The 21,313-nt window shown below is 43.8% G+C and overlaps 7 protein-coding genes across 7 annotated transcripts; 4 read left to right on the top strand and 3 right to left on the bottom strand.

Annotated features, from left to right (window-relative positions):
• Positions 1–6,168: 6,168 nt before the first annotated feature.
• B0H65DRAFT_460851 (uncharacterized protein) lies at positions 6,169–6,556 on the bottom strand (the record flags this gene model as incomplete). Its single annotated transcript, XM_062826561.1, has 1 exon — positions 6,169–6,556. A coding segment is annotated over exon 1 (170 nt), but the record flags the coding sequence as incomplete, so codon positions are not given.
• A 1,526-nt stretch (positions 6,557–8,082) lies between these two features.
• Positions 8,083–9,276, top strand: B0H65DRAFT_441191 (uncharacterized protein; the record flags this gene model as incomplete). Its single annotated transcript, XM_062825508.1, has 4 exons — positions 8,083–8,320; positions 8,526–8,582; positions 8,697–9,073; positions 9,130–9,276. The coding sequence occupies 4 exons, from the start codon at positions 8,083–8,085 to the stop codon at positions 9,274–9,276; spliced, it is 819 nt and encodes a 272-aa protein (XP_062682658.1).
• A 456-nt stretch (positions 9,277–9,732) lies between these two features.
• On the top strand, positions 9,733–12,257 carry B0H65DRAFT_521716 (heterokaryon incompatibility protein-domain-containing protein; the record flags this gene model as incomplete). Its single annotated transcript, XM_062828758.1, has 3 exons — positions 9,733–10,151; positions 10,209–10,757; positions 10,813–12,257. Coding segments are annotated over exons 1-3 (2,097 nt in total), but the record flags the coding sequence as incomplete, so codon positions are not given.
• Positions 12,258–15,194: 2,937 nt separating this feature from the next.
• B0H65DRAFT_460823 (uncharacterized protein) lies at positions 15,195–15,699 on the bottom strand. The gene is made up of 2 exons (XM_062826560.1): positions 15,492–15,699; positions 15,195–15,283 (listed from the first exon to the last, which is right to left on the bottom strand). The coding sequence occupies exon 1, from the start codon at positions 15,677–15,679 to the stop codon at positions 15,521–15,523; it is 159 nt and encodes a 52-aa protein (XP_062682656.1). The 5' UTR covers positions 15,680–15,699; the 3' UTR covers positions 15,195–15,283; positions 15,492–15,520.
• Positions 15,700–15,713: 14 nt separating this feature from the next.
• B0H65DRAFT_405247 (uncharacterized protein) lies at positions 15,714–16,169 on the top strand (the record flags this gene model as incomplete). Its single annotated transcript, XM_062823804.1, is given in 2 exon segments — positions 15,714–15,897; positions 15,916–16,169. Coding segments are annotated over 2 exon segments (438 nt in total), but the record flags the coding sequence as incomplete, so codon positions are not given.
• Positions 16,170–16,666: 497 nt separating this feature from the next.
• B0H65DRAFT_398536 (heterokaryon incompatibility protein-domain-containing protein) lies at positions 16,667–18,206 on the bottom strand (the record flags this gene model as incomplete). The annotated part of the gene is made up of 2 exons (XM_062823775.1): positions 16,667–17,638; positions 17,694–18,206. Coding segments are annotated over 2 exons (1,485 nt in total), but the record flags the coding sequence as incomplete, so codon positions are not given.
• Positions 18,207–18,903: 697 nt separating this feature from the next.
• Positions 18,904–21,070, top strand: B0H65DRAFT_556988 (Tetratricopeptide repeat-domain-containing protein; the record flags this gene model as incomplete). Its single annotated transcript, XM_062830073.1, is given in 10 exon segments — positions 18,904–19,033; positions 19,083–19,228; positions 19,238–19,396; positions 19,406–19,514; positions 19,524–19,597; positions 19,625–19,643; positions 19,665–19,809; positions 19,819–20,167; positions 20,177–20,605; positions 20,732–21,070. Coding segments are annotated over 10 exon segments (1,899 nt in total).
• Between the last annotated feature and the right edge of the window lie 243 nt (positions 21,071–21,313).

Here is a 21,313-nt window from a genome sequence, read left to right as displayed (position 1 = left end):
GCTGAGAAATTGGAAATATAAATAATAGAAACGAATGAAGTAAAATTCGGAGCTAATTATCTTAATACATTAACGAATATAGCTAACCTAACGTCGATATATAAAAATTAAAGCCGGTAAGAGGAGCTTAAAAAATTATTTATATAAGTAATAAAAACGAATAAAGTGAAATTCGGAGCCGATTATCCCTCGACGTTAAAGGGTATAGCCAATTTAGCGTCGATATATAGGAATTAAAGCTGGTAGGAGAAAATTAAAAAATTATTTATATAAGTAATAAAGATCAGTAAAGTTAAATTCGGGGCCGATTATCCTTCGACGCTAACGAATATAATTAATTTAGCGTCGACGCTTTAAAATTAGGGCCGGTAGAAAGAGGCTAAGAAATTATAAATATAAGTAATAAAAACGAATAAAGCGAAGCTCGGGGCCGATTATCCTTTAACGCTAATAAATATAGTTAACCTAGTATTGTGACGAACGGCAGTCTGATCTTCCTAAATAAGATAGCTGAAGGTAGTAAACTATTAGAGTCGTTCGGTGAAGCCAAAAGGTTTATAATAAATATAATCGTAATACTAATCTCGGTAAAAAAGATTAATTAACTATTATCGAACGATTTAATAATTTGAATTCTCTAATCGTCCTTTATACTCTATACCCTCTAGTATTATTCTATAGTCTAATAAGCCTAATTTATTATTATAATCCTAATTTACTCTATTATTTGTAAGCTTAATTCATTTTCGTAAGCCTAATTTACCTTTATAAACTTAATTTACTTCTACTTACTATAAATTCAATTTATCTATAAGCCTACTTTAATTTATAATTATATAGCCTAGCCTCTTCTATCCGTTTATACTTTTAAAGGCCTAATTATTCCGTATATTTATTTAAATTCGTAATATAATACTTCCCTTCCTTAACGTCCTCGATAGTTCGTTAGGCTATTTTAGGCATTTATCTATTCTTATATTCTAATATTACCTTTCCTAATTTAGATATAATAAATTATTCTTTTTTATTATCCTTCGCTATATCGTCCTCCTACGTTTTAAAACGTCCGTCTAAATCAAAGTCCAAATATCGGATATTACTTTTTAATATTGAAAAATTCGGAATCTTCGTAATACCTTACTTATATTATACTAAACGCAATCTTTTTTATAGAAAGTTTTCCGATAATATAAAATATAGCAAATATATTTATTATATATATCCTTACGAAAATTTCAATACTAATATTAAATATAGGTTCTTCTTTACTAATATATATACGCTTTTTAACCTAATAATAGTAGCCTGTATTTCTACGGAGTATAATTATATATAGTAAATAAAAATTACGTTTTTATAAAATATTAAGGAGCGTTTAAAGCAATTCGATATTTAGTAAAAGGATTTAAAAACGTAAGTAGTATAATTATTAGATTTAGAGCGGTAATAGTAGGATTTAGCTTTGTAGGGTTGAAAATTATTTTTACGTAGTATAGTTGAATTAGAAGTTCTAGAGGAGGAGGAGCGAGTAATTAAATATAAATTTAAATTATTAATCGAAGAATAACTACCGGAAATATTTATTTCCTTTATATTTATAAATTAATCGTCTTTAGATTCGGCGAACTTCTTTACTTTCTCATTAAGTAGTCCTTTACCTTTGGGCAGTCCGGGTTCCTCTAATAGAATTCTTCCAACTTCTTAGAATAATTCAATTCTTGACGGGTTCCTAAGTATCATCTTCGGGACTAAATTCTTCCTATTTAATAAAGTACTCCAATTTTCCTTCTTCTATCCTTAAATTTAAGATTTGCTCTATATCTTATTCTTTTTCTTTATTTTCAATACTAATTCCTATATTAATTCGTACGTTTTTAAATAATAACTCTAATAGCGAAACGTAGAATAAATATAATCTTAATTTTATAGTTTTAGGAATATCTAATTAATATACTATATCTAAAATCTTTTTCTTAATTTTAAAAGATCCTACTCGTTAATTATCGAGTTTTTTATTAGGCTTCTTTATCCTAAAATTCTTAATTATCCCAAAATTCTTAATAAATAAAAGGACTTTATTCCCCTTTTTAAAGCGAAATCTCTCAAACCTTTTCTAATTATAATATTAATTTATTTTTTATTATACGAACTCTAATTCTACTTTAAACTTTTCGTATAATATATATAATTTTCCAACTTTGACTATAGCCCTAAGAACGTTCGAATCCGGTCTTTCTACGAACTTTACTTTATATCCGTAATTTACAAAGAAAGGTATAACCTTTATAGTTTTTATAGGGGAAGTATTATATACTAATTACGCCGTAGGTAATAATTCTACCTAATTACTTTACTCGAAATTAATATAATTCTTTAAATACTATTCTACAATTTAATTAATCCTTTTTATTTATCCGTTTATTTACAGGTAATAAGCTATCGAAAATTTATTTTTAATATTAAATTTAATTATAAACGTTTATTAGAATTTTAATATAAATTTAATATCTCTATTTATAATCTATTCCTTCAGCCAATTATTATCACGGGCAAAGGGTAGAGTGTAGATGTAGATATGCGTAATTGCATGAAGGAGAAAGGGAACAGTCGCAAGCTGTGCGCAGAGGACTGGCCTTAAGTAGGGTCCCAGCCGCGTAAGGCTGGAAGAACTTGGCCAATCAGGCTGCAGCAGTCTCAGAAGCGGCTGCAGCCTGCACAAGCATGTGAATAGCACATAGCGGTACGCCATGGCAACAATCACGTACGACAGTCACAGAGGTCTAACCCTGTGACAATTATATACTAAAATAACGTTCTGATAGATTATATTTATAAATTGCCCCGCTAATTATATTTCTTTATAAAATAGGAAATAGTTCTACTTAATTAATTAATTTATTATTATTAAAATATTATTATATATAATTCCTATAGTAGTATTTATAAATAGTAGTAATTTAATAATAAAATTTATTATTACCGAACTCTACGGCCTTTCTACGATTTTTAAAGATTCGAAGAATCTATATAATTTATATTTTATAACCTTAATCTTACTATAGCGTTTATAAACTTACAATATTCGAACTACTTCGGCTTTTATTCTTAGAAAGTCGTAGTATTATTATATTTATACTATAATTTTTGCGATACCTATATATCCTCCTATTTTAAACGTATAAATTTTTACGATAAGAGTTTGACGTTACTTTAACTAAATATAGGCCTTATTATAATATTATAATTTATTATTCTAAAAGACGATTCCTTCTTCCGGGCTATCCTCTTACCGTTACTACTCTTTAGGAGTAGTAATAATAATTTAATAACCGAAATCTTGCAATTTAATTCGATAAACGGTATAATGCTTTATTTATTCATATAAGAGGTATACGAATAATCTATTAAATTATTCCTAGAATAAAAGTATAAAAGTTTTTACTATATCCTTTATATAGTCGGCTTTCCAGTTAAGTACGTTAATTCGAACGTTCTCTAATCCCTTTTTATAATTAATTTTAAAGTTGAATTTTAATAAGAATTCGGCCTATTATATTTAATGGCCCTTAAGTACCTTCGTAGTTATAAAGTACCGGAGATTATTATAGTCGGTATAAATTTATATTTTATATATAATTGTACTAAAATATAGCTTCTATTCTTAGAATACTTCGATAATAATTAGGGGTTCTTTATTATAAATAGGGTAATTGTAATATGGTCCTTCCAGCTTCTTTAAAAAGAAAGCTATGAGATATAATTTTCCTTAATTATTACATTATCCCAATTGTCTCTTAATAGCGTAATGTAATATATTAATTTTAATTTTAAAAGGTTTATTTAAATTAAGAAGCTTTGGTACGAGAGTTTATAGTAATTATATTGTAAATAGCCTTAAAAGCTTCCTCTTCCTCCTTTCCTTATATAAAAACAGCTTCCTTTCTAATAAATTTATATAATCATTTAGTAATCTTCTTATAATTACGTATAAATATAAAATAGAAGTTAATAAACTTTAGGAACCTACGGATTTCGGTTGCGTTTTTAAATATAAGTTAGTTCCGTACGGCTTCTATTTTATTTAATTCTATTCTAATTTCGTTTTTTAAAATTAAATACTAAAGAAATACAATCTTTCTTATATAAAATTTACTTTTCTCTATATTAATAGAGAATTTATATTGGTATAATATATTTAATATTTCCTTTATGTATTTTTTATATTCTACGAGAATTTTAAAATAAATAAGGATATTATTTAGATAGTAGATAGCGGACTTATCGAAGTAAGGTCGGATTGTATAATTAATAATAAATTAGAATATTATAAGTATATTAATTAATCCGAATGGTATAACGAAATATTCGTAATATCCGTAGAATATATAAAATACTATTTTCTATTTATCTCTTTCTTTAATTTAAATATAAGTATAAATAATAAGTAAATTAAAGTATATAAAGTATTATATTCCACTTAATTAATTCTAAATATATAAAATTAAGGGTAGGGGATAATTATTTCTTATAATCTTTTAATTTAATTGCTTATAATTAATATAAAGGCGTAGTTTTCTATCCTTTTTTGGTACGACGAGGATAGGGTACACTATTAGCAATATAAATTACCGAATATATGTTCGTTTTAAATTTTCATTTAAATACTTCCGCAATTCCGCGTTTTACTTTTCATTAATATATTATACTTTATAGAATTTGAATTTAACTCCTTCCTTAAACTTAATTTTGTAGCTCTATAGTCCTTATAACAATAGTCTTTTAAAGTATTTATTAACAAAAGCCAGGTATCCTTAATATTCCGCTAGGATTATTATTTTCAGTTTTTCCGTTTATTAATTCTAATAATAGTCGAATTTATATTGAGTATTATTTATAAATAATTCTACTAACGTTATTAACCCTTCTTCTATAACCTTACTACTTTTATTAATAATATAAATTATAATTTCTTATATTATTTATAGTAGGACTATAGGAATAACGCTATTATAGTTCGCTTCCTTCTATATTCTAAATTTCTTATTAATAATTAAGTATATTTTAGGAACGTAAGTAGCTACCTGTCACAGGGTTAGACCTCTGTGACTGTCGTACGTGATTGTTGCCATGGCGTACCGCTATGTGCCATTCACATGCTTGTGTAGGCTGCAGCCGCTTCTGAGACTGCTGCAGCCTAATTGGCTAAGTCCTCCCAGCCTTACGCGGCTGGGACCCTACTTAAGGCCAGTCCTCTGCGCACAGCTTACGACTGTTCCCTTTCTCCTTCATGCAATTACGCATATCTACATCTACACTCTACCCTTTGTCCGTGATATCTATATAATAATAATAATTACTATTAATTAAACTATTAGTATTTATTTCTATTCTTCGGTCCCGTTTATATATAAACGCCTATATATTATATAGTATATATAGTCGGCTAGAAAGCTCTTATAAATAGCAATAGACTTTCTCTTATTTTGATATATACTAAACTAAATTTTATTAGCCTCTTTTTATATTAATTATAATATATTTATGATAAATTAAAAAAGTATTAGTACGTAATATTAAAGAAAATAGTAAAATAATAAAATATATATTTATTTTATAAATACTACGTGCATTCTCGCTAGGCTTTGGTTTGTTTATAAAGCCAACGCTTATATATTATTACTATAAATTCGACGACGTTGGTAAATACTCTTTTTTCCGTTCTTCAACATCGGATATAATCGGCGGTATCGGCGGTTTTCGTAGTCCATCCCTTCCGTATTGTATATAGATAGAATACGATTAGTACTATAAAATTCAAATAATACCCTTTCAAATTATAATAGTTTACGAACTTAATATATTTTAAAGGAGAAATCTATTAAAAAATTCGGAAGGAGGGTTTTATATAAAAACTAACGCAACCCTTATAACGTGGGGACCGTAATTTATATAGTAGAATTAATTGGGAAGAATAAATATATAATAAATATAATTAGAATAGGATAGAAATTTGCTTATTTAGTTTAATCAGGAATCCGAGAATAAAGACAAAATTTATATCTTGAAACCATTCTAACTCGCCTAAAGGGTATATATACGGAGAAAAGTATTCACTAAAGCCAACCACACCTCCCAAAAGCCAACCACTCCTCTAAGTAGGTGTCATGAGTAAATAGCAGGGGTAAGCACCTTGTGTAGTGTATGCCTAGCCCACTCAGCTGGGCTTGGCGTAAGTGGAACGGTGCACTCGACGGCGAAGGCAATAGAAAACGGTTGCAAGAAACGGCGGCGGCGTTTTTGGCTGAGTCATCCAAACCCCTGTAAAAACCTCCTCCCATAGACATGCTTCCGATATGTCGGCTTATCTATGGGAGCGGGAAGGACAGGAAACGGGTCTTTTCATCACGTGTTAGGGTCAAAAAACTGAACCACCAGCTCCCATATCCATATCGTTCGGACGGAGGTAAGACGGTAAGTGGGGAGGCGGCGCTAAAAAGATGAATATAATTGGGCAGATTACGAGAAAAGTTGACCGTCCCGACACTGTGGCTAGATTGCACTCGGTCAGTAGACGAGTCGATTGGCTAAGAGAGCTGCATGCCAGGGCTGCGGAACAAGGTGACGGCGGCGTTGAGAGCGACAAGGCAATCACAGCTCTAGGATCAGAAGCCGGCAGCTAGGGTGGGATGGCTTTAAGCCTGGGCGGGGGCCCGTGTCAGCACCCCCGCCCCCTGGCATACTTGCATGGGGCTTGGCTCGAAGCGAGGCTGGAAGCCTTGATATCAAAACAAACGCTACCCGAAGTGAACCCTCTGGTTGCCTTTTTGGCATGTCCTCCATTGCAGCATCAAAGCTGCATTTGATCCTTGAAAGACGAAACATTAATGTGGCACACTGACATTAGGCTTGATTTACAGGACGTCGCCAATCCAACGAGAGAGAAGAGAATGTGTTGCGCCTTTCTCAGGCAGTGAAATAAGCTTTTGATTAGCCGCCATTGTCTGGCTTTGGCGAGAATTGGCAGTAAAAATGAGGAGAAGGAGTAGTCGAGACCAACGCCGAATGACGTTGCGAGGCTGTCAGTCTCTCGTATCCTGGCGCTTGAATTCACTGCACGCAATAACCAGACGATGCTCCAATAGGCTGCGGTACCTGGTTGGGATTGAATCCAGTTGATTGATTCGATCCCGCAGTTTGTACATACAGGCCAGCTGACGAAGTGCCATGATAATAGATGAGGGAAGATAGAGAGAGGAAGAGCAAGTTAGAGGAAGAGCAAGGTAGAGGAAGAGGGAGGAAGAGGGAGGAAGAGGGAGGAAGAGGGAGGAAGAGGGAGGAAGAGGGAGGAAGAGGGAGGAAGAGGGAGGAAGAAGATAGGGGGTTGAAGGCAGGGGAAGCAAGGGACCAGTTTGAGGCCAATCAGCGTTCCAAATCGAGAGCCTTCCCCGAGATGGTTACGGGTGATTGTCAAGGATGGTGAGTCGCCGGAGAAGGTGTCTTCGGAATGAAAAAGAAAGGAAAGAGAAACCCAGATCATCCAGACAAGGCAGCGGGATGCTTGTCGTCAGATCCATATCCCAAATTGTGTCGACGCCAATGCAACTTGTTCTTCATGTCTCTCCCGACAGCGCAACCATCTAATATCTGCGAGCGTCTGCATGACAACCACCGCAGATGATAGCAGTGGCACGGTATGGATAACCGAAAGGGCTTTTTAGATACCAATCCACTATAGTCGAAGACGTCGTACTTCATCCAACATGGAGCGATAGGTGAAGAGAGTTTCTTCACGGATTGTGTTCCAAGATAAAAGTTCAGGACATCCCCCGATTTTCAGCTGCCTTATTCTCGCATTCACATCCTATCCTTGTATCATCAGACTTGGACATGCCAGTTGTCAACTCTTCAAGACCCTCATAGGAACGGACATCACACCACTCCACGTACACTCGTTCTCCTCTTCCGACTTTTGGACCCGAACTCAATCCGGATCACATAGGTATAGTCGAGAGATTCTTTGACATTTTGGAAATGAAGCCATATACACGACATCCAAGAGAACTGAATTCAGCACCAGCCTCAATGGATCATACTAACCCCGTTTACCTGTCTCATCCGCAATCCGAAAAGGACTTTCTGGCTCAATACTACGCCAGGCTCTCCTTAGCGGACACGGGTGCTGTGACAAGGGCAGTATTCTGGGCTTGGAACAGTAGTTCAATTCAGCTGATAAACTACTTTGGTCTCGAAGGCCTTGTTGATCCTCTCAACCTCCAGGGGAAGGCTGGGCTTCAAGGCCTTCTTATGCCAAAGGGAAACGGTACGTACTGGGGTACGTACCGGTCCTTGTCGCCTGAGGCTCCAAGGCATCTATCTAGCGACCTGTATACCTGTGGATCTTTCTGAATGCCTTCATCCATTCTCCTTCTTCCTTCTGGCGCCGGCCTTTGCCCGGGCGCTCTGCTTCTGCTTGGTTGGCCGTGATTGCTCCTGTGATGATGAGGTGGCTTTGTGATGATGTTTAGCGCCGTCAGCAGTTCTGGGATTGGCTCGTTTAGCCTGGTGGCGTTGCGGGGGTTCGGGTAAGCCGTGCCAGTGGCCGAAGGTCCGGCCGCGGGTCCGGCCGAGGGTTCGACCGAGGTGAGTGTTGCGGCCGGATGCCACCGGGCATCTCGAGGCTAATGCCAGGCGTTGAGGCTCTGCTGAGCCTTGCGACCCTAACCCCTGGACTGTGGGCAATGTCCGTGTGACAGGTGCGGACAAAAGATCTCCCATTCCTGCAACTGCCCCTTCCACTGTCACGGTTACACCTGAAGCGCCAGCCCAGCAATCCCAGATTATTACAGAGACCACGGGCACGGGAGCCATAGGCCTCACCATAACCACGGTTACGGGCATCCCGGGCACATCCACGCGCACCATAACCGGACCGGACGGAACCGTCCTTATCCCACCTCCTATCCCCGCCCACCCCGGCTGTGAACTCTCTCCGCAAATGGCCAAAGCGATGAAAGATTATGCGATCGAGCATTGTTGCGACTGCATGAAGGCCAAGAATCTGCTCAGAGACAAGGTAAGCAAACGAGCAGCAAAAAGTTAGATGAGGGACTGGAAACTTACTATCACTAGATCATGGCAAAGGTCCTCGAGAACACTCAGGAGAAGCTTATGGAATTGTTGCAAAATGAACTTGATCGGATGAGCAGCGAGGAGGAGGATGATGATCTCGACCTTAACTCCGACATGGAGGAAGGTGACTGGACCTTGGAGGGTTAAGATCAGAGGAGGGTTGGAAACCATAACGCCGTATAACGAACGATGTTCGGTGTCACGGCACTGGCGGATGGGTCCCGGCATGGCGGGACGTGCACGTGATGTCGTGCCGCGTGCACCGGCCATCTGGGCCCTGAGTTGAAAACCCTGGGCGCCAGGCGCGCCTTTGCACGTTTCCCTCTTTTTCTTCTTTATCTTGTGATTCTACTGTAGACCTGAAATCAACGTGTTCAGCTTTGTCTCTCGTGATCACGTCGCTTGTGACATTTGGGAAAAGCTAAAAAGCTGAGCCCTACCCGCGCCACGGCCCCATAAGTGGTGCAAGCTACCAGGCCGCTACTGGTACACTATTGCCAACCCTGTAGACCCCGTGACAGAAAGCCACAACCCTCGCCCAAATCGAGTTATTGATTGGCGCCCTGAAACCCCTGGGTCCAGAATAGTGTGTAGTTGGGAGGGAGCCGCCAGCCATCCTACGCCTGACAGGGTGAAACAGAAACAGACTCAACACGACGCCTCATACTCCACCATAGCCTTGAGAAAACATAGTGCTCTAGTTTCTTTTTATTTTGTCCTTGGGGGCAGGATAGAGGAATCTTCAGCATTTTTACAAACTCAGTCCATTGATCGTCAACTGTATAGCATTCGCTGCCTCCAGGACAACACAATCATCCTCGACTGCCTCATCTACGTCGCCTTGCTCAAGACCTTCGTTCCCTAAAGCTACTCAGTCTCGCCCTCCACCTCTGCAACAAATCCCCGCCGCCACTGCTATGACCGTTACCCATATGCCTGCCTCCGGGCTCCCAGCCGCTCCAGCTACCGGCTCTACCGATACAGAGATGTCCGCCAGCGTGGATAACACGAAGCAGGTGAAAGTAGGTTTACTTGTTTTTCTCCTACGACATTTCAGAATGACGCTAACACATATAAAGAATCCATATTACAACTTTCCCATATCACGTAGCCATATTCGCTTGCTTCAACTATTGCCGTCTGAAAATGAGGACGCCGCAATACGCTGTGAGCTCTTCTGCACCGCATTGGACGCAAAAGGCACTCGTCCGTACGAGGCCTTATCCTACGTGTGGGGCTCCGGCGCCGAGCCTTGTTCCATCTTCATAAACGGGTACGCCTTGGCCGTCGGAAAAAACCTTTACGCAGCGCTGTTACATCTTCGAGATCACTCCATTGAACGAACTATATGGATAGATGCCATTTGCATCAATCAAGAAGACCCAGAAGAAAAAGGACACCTAGTTCAATCCTTGGCGAAGATCTACGCTAAAGCAAGTCGCGTAATTGTTTGGCTTGGAGAGGAGGCAGTCGGTAGCGACCAAGCGCTGGAAGAAATACGCATCGCAGCCGAGCGCGACCAAACGCTTGAAGAAATACGCATCGCAGCCGAGCTGTCTACAAGACGATCAGACAATAAAGCGGAAATCCTTACACTGCTTCAACGACCGTGGTTTCAGCGCATCTGGGTAAGGGAACCGATGTCAAAGTATTATGACTAAGGAAACTGACAGATTGATGTAGGTGCTTCAGGAAGTTGCCGCGGCTCGCCATATCCTAATTAAGTGTGGTTCTGCTGAGATTGACGGATTTGCATTCTGTTCAGGCTTAAATGTATTGAACCTGTTCAATGAACTCCCCGCAGACTTGCGAGCTCGAATCCTTTCGGTAACCTACCTTATAAGGGGCGCAATCTTCCGGCCCAAATACGCGACCAGTCAGTTAGACAACTTTTCTCTTAACATACGCCCTCTGGGTAATCTGATAGAGATGTACCACACCCGCGAAGCTACGGATCGTCGCGATAAAGTATATGCCTTACTCGGTATGAGCTCTGATAATCCAACCGCAGCAGGATTATTCGCCGACTACAAGATTCAGTGGGCACAACTCTTCAACAAACTCATCCACTTCCTCTTATCTGAATTGGTCTCTGTAGTAGGCCTTTCGGACGATAAGGAGATTGCCTGCATTGAGGGCAAGGGCTGCATTCTTGGCGAAGTGTCCTCGGTCAAGAGAAATGCTACTTGGGAAGACGGACAAGATGTGGCCATTACTTGGAGTAATGCCCCTAGCTATATTTGCGTGAAGGAAGCATGGGGTTCTTGCTGGACCCTCCCGACCACGGTAAAATCCGTCCAAAAAGGAGATGTTATCTGCCTTCTTCAAGGAGCGTCGAGCCCCACGATCCTCAGGCCATACAACGATCATTGGGCGGTTATAATGATTGCAGTTTTCCCAGCAGGCGATTCACAAATCACCACCGGAGATATCAAGTGGTCAGAACTTTTACAATCAATAACAGTCTTTCCACACAATTTTCTACTTATCTGGGATTGGGATATAAATCCAGACAGGCAGCAAGATAAAAACAACCATGACTACTTTGCAAGCATTCCAGTACCAAAGCATTCAAAGACAGGGTTGGAAAGTTGTCTAAATGTGGCGACTAGGATACGGAATGTCAGATTGGCGTTACAAGAGGTGAAACAGTATGGAGTTGCAGTGAAGAATCTTCGGGAAGAAACGGCGGTTCTTGAGAGGGCATTGAGGAGCATGAGCAACCTAAAAAAGACTTGCTTAGGTCCCGAGGATTCAGAAAAGGAAGATGCAAAAGAAACAATGATAAATCAACTTATTGAGGACAAGGGCCAATGGACGCTTCTATGCTTGGCGGCAGGAAACGGGCATGAGACGGTCGTAAAATTACTTCTCGACACCGGCAAGGTCAACTTGCATAGGGAGGAGCTACGAACGGCACGGTGGCTTGCGGAGCAAAAAGGCTATAAAACGATCGTTAAGATGCTTCTCGATCCTAACAAGGTCGATGGAGATAGGACAGATAGAGATGGATTAACGGCGACGCTGTATCAAGCGGCGATAACTGGGCATGAGGTAGTCGTTCAGCTGCTTCTCGATACTGGCAAGGTTGATGCAGGTGCTAAGGATGAGAATGGGTGGACAGCGCTGCATATGGCGGCAGAGAATGGGCATGAGGCGGTTGTTAAACTGCTTCTCGATACTGCCAAAGTTGACGCAGATGCTCAGGACCAGTATGGACAGACAGCGCTGTATATGGCGGCAGAGAATGGGCATGAGGCGGTTGTTAAACTGCTTCTCGCTACTGGTAAGGTTGACGCAGATCCAAGGGATAGGGATGGACAGACAGCGCTGCATATGGCGGCAGGGAATGGGCATGAGGCGGTTGTTAAGCTGCTTCTCGATACTGGCAAGGTTAACGTAGATCCTAAGGGCTGGGATGGACGAACAGCACTGCATATGGCGGCGAAGAATGGGCATGAGGCAGTTGTTAAGCTGCTTCTCGATGTTGGCAAGGTTAACGTAGATCTTAAGGATGAGGATGGACAGACAGCGCTGTATATAGCGGCAGAGAATGGGCATCAGGCGGTTGTTAAGCTGCTTCTCGATACTGGCAAGGTTAACGCAGATCATAAGGGCTGGGATGGACGGACAGCGCTGCATATGGCGGCGAAGAATGGGCATGAGGCGGTTGTTAAGCTGCTTCTCGATATTGGCAAGGTTAACGCAGATCCTAAGGGCTGGGATGGACGGACAGCGCTGCATATGGCGGCAGAGAATGGGCATGAGGCGGTTGTTAAGCTACTCAGCCTTGCATTCTAAGAGGCAGGCTTGAAGGACAACTCCACCTCGAGTGTGACGAACGGCAGTCTGATCTGCCCAAGTAGGATCGCTGAAGGTTGACACTATCAGAAGACGTTCGGTGAAGCCAAAGGGTTCACAACAAGTATGGTAGCGTTATACTAGTCTCGGTAATAATGATCAATTGACTACTGTCGAACTATCTGACAATCTGAGTTCTCCAGTCGTCCCTTTATACTCTGCGTGCCTATCTAGACTTCTCATGCCTCAAGTGTCTACTTGCTTGCGATGTTGGCTCACTCATGGTGTTGGCTCACCGTGAGCACCGGCTTACTAGTAAGCCTGTGCATGCAGCGAGTATGCTCCTGCGCCCTTCTGGTCTAACCCTGATTCTGAGGGTTACACCGTCCGTGTCGCTTAAGTTCGTAACATCGAGTCAGCCTTTTACGATCTTTCCTCCTACAAGAATTGATCTTGGTTTACTCCCAAATCTTTATTGTTTACTCCCTAAATAAAGATACTCTAAAGGTAAGGGAGCGTACAGTCGTATTGACTTCTAAAATTAATTAAAATTATAATTCCCGACGGATATAGAGTGTCGCGCGAAGGTTGATGGCATGGGTATAAAAGAAATAAGACTTTAGTACGGTCAGGATCAACAAAGTAAAGCCATACTGGAAGTCATAGTAAAAAAGAAGGATGTTGTGAAAGGGAGGAGGAGGCTGTCCCAGCCAGCCGTCTGCACGCGAAGAATATCCTTTGCTATCACAGGACAAGGCGAAAAGGTAGGAGGTAGGTTGGATATGCGTAGTTGTATGAGGAGAGTAAGGGGAGGGGGAGTGTGTACGGTCTGGTAATATAGGGTAGGAGTGAGCCACAGCCAGAGCCCGAGCCACACCAGACCTACTGACACGGATGCACGAGTGGTCCCATGGCGGGAGCCGTGCATGTGCCAGGCACAGTCATAGGTAATCCTGTGACACAAGATCTTTCCAATCAATACCTAAGTCTGCGATGGACACGCAGACTTTCCCACGGAAATGGGGATCTGTTTCGAGTTTGTGAAGGTTGGCAATGAGATTGAGTCCGAGGTCGTCTTTAGTTAATGGCTTAAAGGTATGATGTCCGATCTTGTCAAGATTTGGGATAGGATGAGGACCGGTGGTATTGGTTAAGTATCGTATCGATGGTAGGTATATTGAGGATGTTGAGGATGTGGTTGTTAATTCGTTGAGCTTGTTGTCGATACGATTCAATACCTCAAGAACTTGTTGGATGGCGCTAGAGATGACGTCGGTTTGAGTGGAGGAAGAAGAGGGGGTGGATTGTTGCAAATTGGTTTCAGTAAATTTGCAAAGGTGTTGGATTTGGAGTTCGAATAATGCAATTTCGCTCTTAAGCGCCTCCATTTTGAAGCAGCTAGAATTAAGAACGGAAGAAAGGACGATGGTTGTATGTAGTGGGAAGATGTAGAGATGGTGTTAAGATGAAAAGAGGGAAGCAAAGAATTTAGCGACAAGGGTGCCAAGCCTAAGGCCTACGATTGTATGACCTGTTAAGTGCCAGGGGTAAATAACTTGGGATGGTCCCAACAAATAGAACCTAAATGCAGGTAACCATCGTATAATGCATTCTAACCGACCAGTCACAGCACCGCCGAGCACTGAGAGGAAGTTTTGCCCAGGAGCGTGGAAGGGCCGGGCGGCGTGTCATTCCGTTGAGATAGTTTCGATTATAGCCGTGGCTAGAATTCCCGAAAGAGGCTCTCCATCGCAATTGGACCTCGCTATCTATTGCTGAAAGATTGAGCGTGTCTAAGTGTCTGAGAACCGTTCCGAATTGTACTAGCGTAAGAAGATTCCAAAGGAGAAAGACACTCAACGTCTGCGGTATGACTAACTCGGAGAAGATTGTCATTGACAAAAGATTCTGAAAGGGAAGAGTCAACTTCCGTAATTTCTTCAATTTGGTACTTCTTCAAGGCGGGCTCCTCGCACGGCGAGGGCTCCTTTCTTCATTCCGCCAGTCTTGCAAATCCACGATTCCCTGCCGCACGTCATACCCCGCATCCACGACATAATATCGACCATTTGGGACCCGAAAAGATCGACGGGAAGCTTGAGCACAAAGCGAGGCATTATTACTAGAACCCTCCGCGCCTGCCAGAATATATGAGAAGGTTCTATCACTTTTGACTACTACGAATATATTCTACGTGATATTGCTATTACGGACCTTCCAGCGTTGCTGTTGAGATGTACGACGACTAGGGGAACTCCCAATACGATAGGAAGCAATAGGGAGTAAATAATAAAGATTAGGGAGTAAACCAAGATCAATTCTTACAGGAGGAAAGATTGTGAAAGGCTGACTCTGTTACGATGCACCAGCTCACGTAGTTCCGTATCGCGTAGTTGGGTACAAAATGAATAAATAACTAAAGCTAAAGAAGAAAAGAGGGAGAGATTGAGAGCTGGGTTCTAGAGTGCATCCTTATATGGGATGAGCCCAGATTCTGCCAGTCTCTACCGCCTTCCTTATCTAATCTGTGAGGGTTGCGGGATCCATATCGTCACAGACTCGAGGTGGAGTTGTCCTCCAAGCCTGCCTCTTAGGATGCAAGGCTGAGTAGCTTAACAACCGCCTCATGCCCATTCTCTGCCGCTATATGCAGCGCTGTCCGTCCGTACCGGTCCTGAGCACCTGCGTCAACCTTGCTAGTATCGAGAAGCAGCTTAACAACCGCCTCATGCCCATTCTTTGCTGCCATATGCAGCGCTGTCTGTCCATACCGGTCCTGAGCATTTGCGTCAACCTTGCCAGTATCGAGAAGCAACTTAACAACCGCCTCATGCCCATCCACTGCTGCCATATGCAGCGCTGTCCGTCCATCCCTATCCTTAAGATCTGCGTCAACTTTGCCGGTATCGAGAAGTAGCTTAACAACCGCCTCATGCCCATTCTTTGCCACCCTATGCAGCGCTGTCCGTTCATACCGGTCTTGAGCACCTACGTCAACCTTGCCAGTATCGAGAAGCAACTTAACAACCGCCTCATGCCCATTCTCTACCGCCATATGCAGTGCTGTCCATCCAAGCCGGCCCTTAGGATCTGCGTCAACCTTGCCAGTATCGAGAAGCAGCTTAACAACCGCCTCATGCCCATTCTCTGCCGCCATATGCAGTGCTGTCCATCCAAGCCGGCCCTTAGGATCTGCGTCAACCTTGCCAGTATCGAGAAGCAGTTTAACAACCGCCTCATACCCATTCTTCGCCGCCCTATGCAGCGCTGTCCACCCATTCTCATCCTTAGCACCTGCATCAACCTTGCCAGTATCGAGAAGCAGCTGAACGACTACCTCATGCCCAGTTATCGCCGCTTGATACAGCGTCGCCGTTAATCCATCTCTATCTGTCCTATCTCCATCGACCTTGTTAGGATCGAGAAGCATCTTAACGATCGCTTTATAGCCTTTTTGCTCCGCAAGCCACCGTGCCGTTCGTAGCTCCTCCCTATGCAAGTTGACCTTGCCGGTGTCGAGAAGTAATTTTACGACCGTCTCATGCCCGTTTCCTGCCGCCAAGCATAGAAGCGTCCATTGGCCCTTGTCCTCAATAAGTTGATTTATCATTGTTTCTTTTGCATCTTCCTTTTCTGAATCCTCGGGACCTAAGCAAGTCTTTTTTAGGTTGCTCATGCTCCTCAATGCCCTCTCAAGAACCGCCGTTTCTTCCCGAAGATTCTTCACTGCAACTCCATACTGTTTCACCTCTTGTAACGCCAATCTGACATTCCGTATCCTAGTCGCCACATTTAGACAACTTTCCAACCCTGTCTTTGAATGCTTTGGTACTGGAATGCTTGCAAAGTAGTCATGGTTGTTTTTATCTTGCTGCCTGTCTGGATTTATATCCCAATCCCAGATAAGTAGAAAATTGTGTGGAAAGACTGTTATTGATTGTAAAAGTTCTGACCACTTGATATCTCCGGTGGTGATTTGTGAATCGCCTGCTGGGAAAACTGCAATCATTATAACCGCCCAATGATCGTTGTATGGCCTGAGGATCGTGGGGCTCGACGCTCCTTGAAGAAGGCAGATAACATCTCCTTTTTGGACGGATTTTACCGTGGTCGGGAGGGTCCAGCAAGAACCCCATGCTTCCTTCACGCAAATATAGCTAGGGGCATTACTCCAAGTAATGGCCACATCTTGTCCGTCTTCCCAAGTAGCATTTCTCTTGACCGAGGACACTTCGCCAAGAATGCAGCCCTTGCCCTCAATGCAGGCAATCTCCTTATCGTCCGAAAGGCCTACTACAGAGACCAATTCAGATAAGAGGAAGTGGATGAGTTTGTTGAAGAGTTGTGCCCACTGAATCTTGTAGTCGGCGAATAATCCTGCTGCGGTTGGATTATCAGAGCTCATACCGAGTAAGGCATATACTTTATCGCGACGATCCGTAGCTTCGCGGGTGTGGTACATCTCTATCAGATTACCCAGAGGGCGTATGTTAAGAGAAAAGTTGTCTAACTGACTGGTCGCGTATTTGGGCCGGAAGATTGCGCCCCTTATAAGGTAGGTTACCGAAAGGATTCGAGCTCGCAAGTCTGCGGGGAGTTCATTGAACAGGTTCAATACATTTAAGCCTGAACAGAATGCAAATCCGTCAATCTCAGCAGAACCACACTTAATTAGGATATGGCGAGCCGCGGCAACTTCCTGAAGCACCTACATCAATCTGTCAGTTTCCTTAGTCATAATACTTTGACATCGGTTCCCTTACCCAGATGCGCTGAAACCACGGTCGTTGAAGCAGTGTAAGGATTTCCGCTTTATTGTCTGATCGTCTTGTAGACAGCTCGGCTGCGATGCGTATTTCTTCAAGCGTTTGGTCGCGCTCGGCTACGATGCGTATTTCTTCCAGCGCTTGGTTGCTACCGGCTGCCTCCTCTCCAAGCCAAACAATTACGCGACTTGCTTTAGCGTAGATTTTCGCCATAGATTGAACTTGGTGTCCTCTTTCTTCTAGGTCTTTTTGGTTAATGCAAATGGCATCTATCCATATAGTTCGTTCAATGGAGTGATCTCGAAGATGTAACAGCGCTGCGTAAAGGTTTTTTCCGACGGCCAAGTCGTACCCGTTTATAGAGATGGAACAAGGCTTGTCCTCGGAGCCCCACACGTAGGATAAGGCCTCGTACGGACGAGTGCCTTTTGCGTCCAATGCGGTGCAGAAGAGCTGACAGTGTATTGCGGCGTTCTCGTTTTCGGACGGTAATAGTTGAAGCAAGCGAATAGGCTACGTGATATGGGAAAGTTATAATATAGATTCTTTATAGGTGTTAGCGTCATTCTGAAATGTCGTAGGGGGAAAAGAAGTAAACCTACTTTCACCTGCTTCGTGTTATCCACGCTGGCGGACGTCTCTCTATCGGTGGAACCAGTAGCCGAAGCGGCTAGGGGCTGTAGGGTGGACGTCTCCATATTGATAGAACCGGTAGCCGGAGTGACTGGGAGTCGTGAGGTGGACGTCTCTACATCGGTAGAACCAGTAGCCAGAGCAGACGGGAGGGGGAGGGTAGACATAGAGGTAGTGACGGGGATGTGCTGTGCAGGGCAAGACTGCCCTTGGTCCTTAGAACCTTCCCTATCCTCCGCATTTCCGTGTCGCTTGGAACGCGTCTGGAACCACGAGCGTATCGTAGCTTTGAAGGAACGTCTTGACTGAGGTGACATAGTGAGGCACTCGAGGATGATCGTTTTGTCTAGGCGTTTTGTCTCGAAGGTAGCGGATGCTATGTTTGATAACCAATGGATCGGGTTTATTGGAGTGCCGGAAATTATTCTCCTGCTATCTGGGACAAAAAAAGGAAAAGAAACTAGAGCCCTATATTTTCTCGAGGCTGTGATGGACCATGGGGCTTTCTGTGTTGTTACCTTGTCAGGCGCGAGATGGCTGGCGGCTCCCTCCCAACTACAAGCCAATGGCCCAAATGACATTTTTTAGAGGAGTAACCCTCACACCAGCAATGGCGCAAATTCCATCCGCATCTTTTGGACCGCTGAACCAGGGTCTCCAGGTGGGGCAGAGCTACGCACCGATCAACTTCCACCTGCCGCCGGGTAAGATTAGCACCGCTCGAGCCGAGGGACACCCCGCTGACGTCCTTAGAGCGACTCGAAACGCCGCCGCCGCCGTTCGCGACCATTCCTTTCTCCCGCGACCCTGATTTTGTCGACCGTGGAGACATTCTCGACCAGATCGACCAACGATGTTCGGAGCCGGCCGGCCGTGTGGCCCTAGTGGGCCTCGGTGGCGTGGGCAAGTCGCAACTGGCTATCGAATACGCGCACCGAACAGCGGCGAAGGAGCCTGACAGATGGGTATTCTGGGTCCATGCCGGCACACAAGCACGCGTCGAGGAAGGGTTGAAGGCGATCGCCGATGCCGTGAAGCTACCAGGCCGGAGGCAGCCGAAGGCCGATGTACCACAGCTTGTGTATAGCTGGCTGTCGAACGAGCGAAACCGCCGATGGATCGTAATCTTCGACAGCGCCGACGACGTCGACGTGTTCTTCGGCGCTGGCAGTAACCCTAAACGACGTCCGCTAGCTACCTATCTTCCGCAGAGCCCAAACGGGTCTCTTCTCGTCACAACACGCGATAAGGATCTAGCTTATAGGCTAGTAGGGGGGTACAAGAATACAATCAAGATCGGGCCAATGGCGCAGAGTGATGCTCTATTGCTCCTAGAGAGGAAATTGAGCTTGCTCTCGGACAAGGATTCAGCAGAGGAGCTTGTACGGGCGCTAGAATACGTTCCACTAGCTATCAGCCAGGCGGCGGCCTACATTCAGAGAAGGTCGCCACGGAGCTCGGTCGAAAAGTATTTGGCCGAGTTCCGCAGGGGGGAAAGCAAGAGAGCCTGGCTTCTAGGTCATGACGAGGGCGAGTTTCGGCGAGAGGGAGGGGCTTCGAGTGCGATCCTTACGACCTGGCAGATATCCTTCGAACATATCCGCTCTAAGAGAGCTTCGGCGGCAGATCTGCTCTCACTCATGAGCTTCTTCGACCGACAAGGCATTCCGGAGTCATTGCTAAGGCCGCCTCACATGGACGGGGCAATACAGGAGAGGAGATCCGACGTACAGCACGATTTGGAATCCAATAGTAGCGATGACGAGATAAACAACGACGAGACGGACAACGGATTCGAAGACAATATAGCAATGCTAACAAACTTTTGTCTCGTAACTGTAAGCGAGAGCGGAGACACGTTCGAGATGCACGGCCTCGTACAGCTGTCGACGAGGACGTGGCTGGAGGCCTGTGGGAGGGAGAAGGAATTTAAGCATCAGTTTGTGTCACGGATAGCCGCGCTGTTCCCACCCGGAGACTACAGTAACTGGGCGACGTGTCAGCGTCTCTTTCCACACGTTGAGAGGGCCGTAGACTACCGACCAGTGGAGAGCAAACTGGAGGAGGCATGGGCAACGCTGTTATACAATGGTGGATGGTATGCAGAATTGCAGGGTAGATATGATGTGGCAGAGCAAATGGCTCGTAAATCGAGGAGAAGCCGCAAGGAAATACTGGGAAGAGAAGACGAGCGAACATTAGCTAGCACGTCGCTATGTGCAGAAGTGCTTGGGGATAAAGGACTATGGAAGGAGGCTGAGAAGCTGTTTGTGCAGGTGATGGAGACGAGCAAGGCGAAGCTTGGGGCCGATCATCCCTCGACGCTGACGAGCATGGCCAACCTGGCGTCGACGCTTTGGAACCAAGGCCGGTGGGGGGAGGCCGAGAAGCTGGATGTGCAGGTGATGGAGACTCGCAAGGCGAAGCTTGGGGCCGATCATCCCTCGACGCTGACGAGCATGGCCAACCTGGCGTCGACGTATAGGAACCAAGGCCGGTGGGAGGAGGCCGAGAAGCTGGATGTGCAGGTGATGGAGACTCGCAAGGCGAAGCTTGGGGCCGATCATCCCTCGACGCTGACCAGCATGAACAACCTTGCTTTCACGTGGAATAGTCAAGGTCGACATGAAGATGCCCTAGCATTGATGCAAGACTGTGTTGAGGCTCGGCAGCGAGTCCTTGGGCCTGAGCACCCTGACACGCTGTCGTCCTTGGCTACTGTGTCGGAATGGAGTAGCTAGGCTCATCTTAATTCTTGCTGTATAGTGCAATCTGAAGGCCTCTATTCGGTTACATGTAAAACTACCGTAAAAGTGTCTACTGGGGGACCGCCATAACGAAGGTACCCGAACATTTAGGGTGATCACTCAAATCACCTGGCCAGGACAGTGACTTGGTTTATGAATGATGGAAGGCAAGAAGCGAAGTAGCCAAGGTGAAGATGACGGTCAATTGAATCTTATGCTATCTACCCGCCAACACAT

The sequence above is a fragment of the Neurospora tetraspora genome (genome assembly GCF_033439725.1).
Source record: "Neurospora tetraspora strain CBS 560.94 chromosome Unknown B0H65scaffold_3, whole genome shotgun sequence".
Classification (NCBI taxonomy): Eukaryota; Fungi; Ascomycota; class Sordariomycetes; order Sordariales; family Sordariaceae; genus Neurospora; species Neurospora tetraspora.
This window is presented reverse-complemented; position numbering and strand designations above follow the sequence as displayed.

What these genes read in the sequence shown, in the direction of transcription:
- B0H65DRAFT_460823 (XM_062826560.1), bottom strand. Translation starts at nt 15,679, where the DNA reads ATGGCAGCAAAGAATGGGCATGAGGCGGTTGTTAAGCTGCTTCTCGAT.